General features: G+C 40.4%; 1 protein-coding gene across 1 annotated transcript; it reads right to left on the bottom strand.

Annotated features, from left to right (window-relative positions):
• Positions 1-1397: 1397 nt before the first annotated feature.
• On the bottom strand, positions 1398-2372 carry LOC101842267 (olfactory receptor 11A1-like). The gene has a single exon (XM_005076886.3). The coding sequence runs from the start codon at positions 2370-2372 to the stop codon at positions 1398-1400; it is 975 nt and encodes a 324-aa protein (XP_005076943.3).
• Between the last annotated feature and the right edge of the window lie 1500 nt (positions 2373-3872).

Genomic DNA, 3872 nt, shown 5'->3' with positions numbered 1-3872 from the left:
AACTGGGGACAGGAGTAGAGGGGAGGGCATGGGGCATGGGAACATGAAGGATCAGGGTGGTCTAATTGGGGGGGGAGATGAAGGATGAGAATAATGAAAGAGATCTTCATAGAGAGGTCTATTATGGGTTTAGGGAGAAACCTGGTATCAGGGAAACTCCCAGAAACCATGAACCCAGCTAAGATCCCTAGCAATAGTGGAGAGGGTGCCTGAATTAGCCTTCCCCTATAATCAGATTGTTGACTGCCCTAATTGTCATGATACAGCTGTCATACAGTAAATGATAGAAGCAAATGCATAAATCTGCAGTCAACCCCTGGGAGGATCACTGGAAGCCCAGTTGAAGAGAGGGAAGAAAGATTATATGAGCAGGGGGGGGGTCAAGATCATGAAGGGGAAACCCATAGAGACAGCTGACCTGAGCTTGTAGGAGCTTGCAGATTCTGGAGGGACAGTTAGGGAGCCAACATGAGACTGATCTAGGCCCTCTGCATGTGGGTGATAGTTATGTAGCTTGGTCTGTCTATGGGATCCCAAGCAGTGGGACCAGGTACTGTCCCTGGCACATGAGCTGTCTCTTTGGGACCTACTCCCTATGGTGGGATGCCTTGCCCAGTCTTGATGCAAGGGGGCAGAGCTTCGTCCTGCCTCAACTTGATAAACCATGCTTTGCTGACTATCATGGGAGGCCTTACGCCTTCTGAGTCGAGACAGAGGAAGGAAGAGTGAATGGAGACGGTAGCAGGTATGTAGGGGGAGGGAACAGGAGGATAGGCAGGAGTGGAAACTGTAGCTAGTATGTAAAATAAATAAAATTTTAAAATATTTTAAAAGTTAAAAAAATGAGGGGAAAAAGGAAAAGGGATGAGAGAGGTGTATAGGGGTCAAAATAGCCAATATTCAGTGTATGCATATACTAAATTTTCCACGGATAAAAAAATACAACAAACTGTATAGCCTCAATAGAACCAAAATAAGGACTGTCACTTTTGAATTTTTATTAGCATTTATTAATTGTACATATTAATTGTTTTAACATCACATTTCAATGAATAGTGATGAAACAAATAAAAATCAGTTTTTGCTTCCTAAGTTGTGCTCATGGTAACAGTGAGTACATCAATTACATATTATGTATCTCACTATGCATTCCTTCCTATAAACTATCAAGTATTTATTCCCTCTTGTAGTGTAAATTTGCTCAAGGAAAACTATATTTTTCCAAGTATATTGGGAAAAACTCTTCCATAAAGTAGTGATTTGGGACCTTAGCAAGTATTTGGAGTTACAATCATAACCTACTCTGTTATGTTGGTCTCACTAAGACTTCCTTGGTGATTAGAAGATGGTTTTTGCTTCAGAGTGCTATCATTTCAATTGTTTAAGTAAAGCTAAGTTTATATCATCAAATCCTTAATTTTTTTCAGCGCCTCCTTGGCATCTTTGTTTTTGAGGCTGTAGATAAGAGGGTTACACATGGGAGTGACAATGGTATAGAACAAAGAGAAGGTCTTATTAAGAGCTGGCACCTGGCCAGCCAAAGGTACAGCATAGACTAATATTAAAGACCCATAAAACAAAGTCACAACTACTAGATGAGAAGAGCAAGTGGAGAATGCCTTTTGCTTGCCAATAATGGAAGGTATATTCAAGACCACAGAAAGAATCTTCCAGTAGGAGGCTAAAGTGAGTCCAAAGGGGACCAACGTTACCAAGGATGTTAGACTCATGCAGACTAAGTTAACAAGATGAGGATCAGAGCAGGAGAGCTTCTGCAGTGGTTTCAAGTCACAGAAGAAATGGTCAATCTCATTGCCTCTACAGAAAGTCAAGCTGGATAGCATAGCAGCCTGGAAGGCAGCTGCCACTGAGAAGCCACAAAGCCATGAGCCAATTGTGAGCCCCACACTTAGGGTTCCATGCAACAGGGTTGAGTAGTGCAAGGGCCAGCAGACAGCCAGGTACCGGTCATATGACATTACTGCCAGGAGATAACACTCAGTGCTTCCTAGGGCCCCAAAGAAGTACAGCTGAATTATACAACCTACCATAGAGATTGTCCTATCTTCCCGCAGTATGTCCACTAGCATCCGGGGTACAATGTTGGATGTATAACAGACCTCCAGGAATGAAAGGTTTGCTAGAAAGAAGTACATTGGAGTCTGGAGTCCTTGTTGGGTACATACCAGCACCACAAGAAGAAGATTGCCAGAAACGGTGGCTACATAGACAATGGCAAATACCAGGAAGAGCAAGGGGTTCAGTCCCTTGAGGTCTCCAAACCCTAGTAGAAAAAACTCAGTTACCACCATGGTGGTATTTCCTGGTCCCGCTACAGGTGTATGTTCCTGAGACAGTCTTAGTTTCTCCATACCAGTATGTCAGTTCACTCTAGCACTTAGTTTCCCCATCTGATCCATGCCTGTCAGTGATTAGAGGTCTGCACTGACCGGGCTGTTTCTTTGACTCTGGTTCTTATCAGAGTCACTTAAGTTTGCCTTTGGGAAACTGTTTCTAAAAGTCAACTAGTCTATCATCTGAGCAGAGTATGAAACAAAAATGAGCAGTCTGAATAGGAAGAACAGCCTAATGAAAATCTCTTCCTCATCCTAAAGAAAACAATTATACTGTGATCAGATAAACACCTGTAAATCTAAAATAGCAAACTGGTAATCTCAAATTCACATTCAAAGGAGATACATAGAGACCATGATTAGAGTCTGTTGTCTGCACAAAAGAAATTCACAAGGAAAATACATGCTAGATATTAACAATTCTAAGAAATCGTGACCATCACAGTAATTTGTATTTGTGGCCTTCTTGAGTAAAGCATGAAATAAGGGGTGAAATGCCATGACAGTTGCAAAGAAAGATTCCATCGATGCTCTAGGATCATCCAAGCTTGTTCGGAAGCACCATCACTGATACAGTTGCTTGAGGGAGTATGTTGTAGAAAACTAGGTGTATACCCTAAAGGAGAATACGGACTTTTATTTTTCCACAACACAATATTTGTATTAATTATCTAGGAATTTCATGCAATGTACCCCAATCACTCACTTCCAGTTCCAATGATTTTTGTCTTTAAATATCGCCTCATAAAATGCTGGGATTTATGCTTGGGAAGCAAGTCTAGAAGATGGCACTTTAAACTACCACTTAGATTCGTATTACATCCATATTTAAGCAAGCACATGCATGCATGCACATACAAGTACACATACATTTTTATGCATTCACACATTCAAAGAGAAAAGGCACATATGCAATCTTTGTTCTCACTTCAAATTTGGGTTTATGAAATCAGTCAATTTGAATATTGATCCACAGGACTTTCCTGACATTTGAAGAAAATGACTATGTGTTTGGGCATGAGATCTAAGTAAACAGGTTTTCCATATGTAACAGCAATAATAGAAAAGAAACTAATATTTTCCCCTCAACTTTGTTATTGGTCTGCTTGGCAAAGCAGTGTTGGTATAATGGTGAAGAAACACTGCCTGGATCACATCTCATCCTCTCAACATGTTGGCTCTGTAACATCAGCCAAGTTACTTTACCTCTCTTGAGCCTCAGTTGTCTCATTTGAGCAGTTCATGTGATTAGAGGAGCATCTGACACATTAGCAATACTAAATAAACATCAAAGATTTTTGTTTACATGGAAAAAGTATTGAGAAAATATCCCCACAGAAATATTAACTATTACTGAGCACTACATACTGGAAATTTAAAAAGCAACAAAAATGCATAGAAGGAATATTGTGTGTTTTTTGACTACTTTAAATTTATTTATTTAGTATGTATGTGTGTATGAGCAGGTACCATAGTACATGTGTGCGGATCAAGGAAGTCTGTTCTCTCCCTCTACCA

The sequence above is a fragment of the Mesocricetus auratus genome, unplaced genomic scaffold (assembly GCF_017639785.1).
Source record: "Mesocricetus auratus isolate SY011 unplaced genomic scaffold, BCM_Maur_2.0 Super-Scaffold_100003, whole genome shotgun sequence".
NCBI classification, from domain to species: Eukaryota; Metazoa; Chordata; class Mammalia; order Rodentia; family Cricetidae; genus Mesocricetus; species Mesocricetus auratus.
The sequence above is the reverse complement of the archived record's forward strand: the minus strand, read 5'-3'. Positions and strand labels throughout refer to the sequence as shown.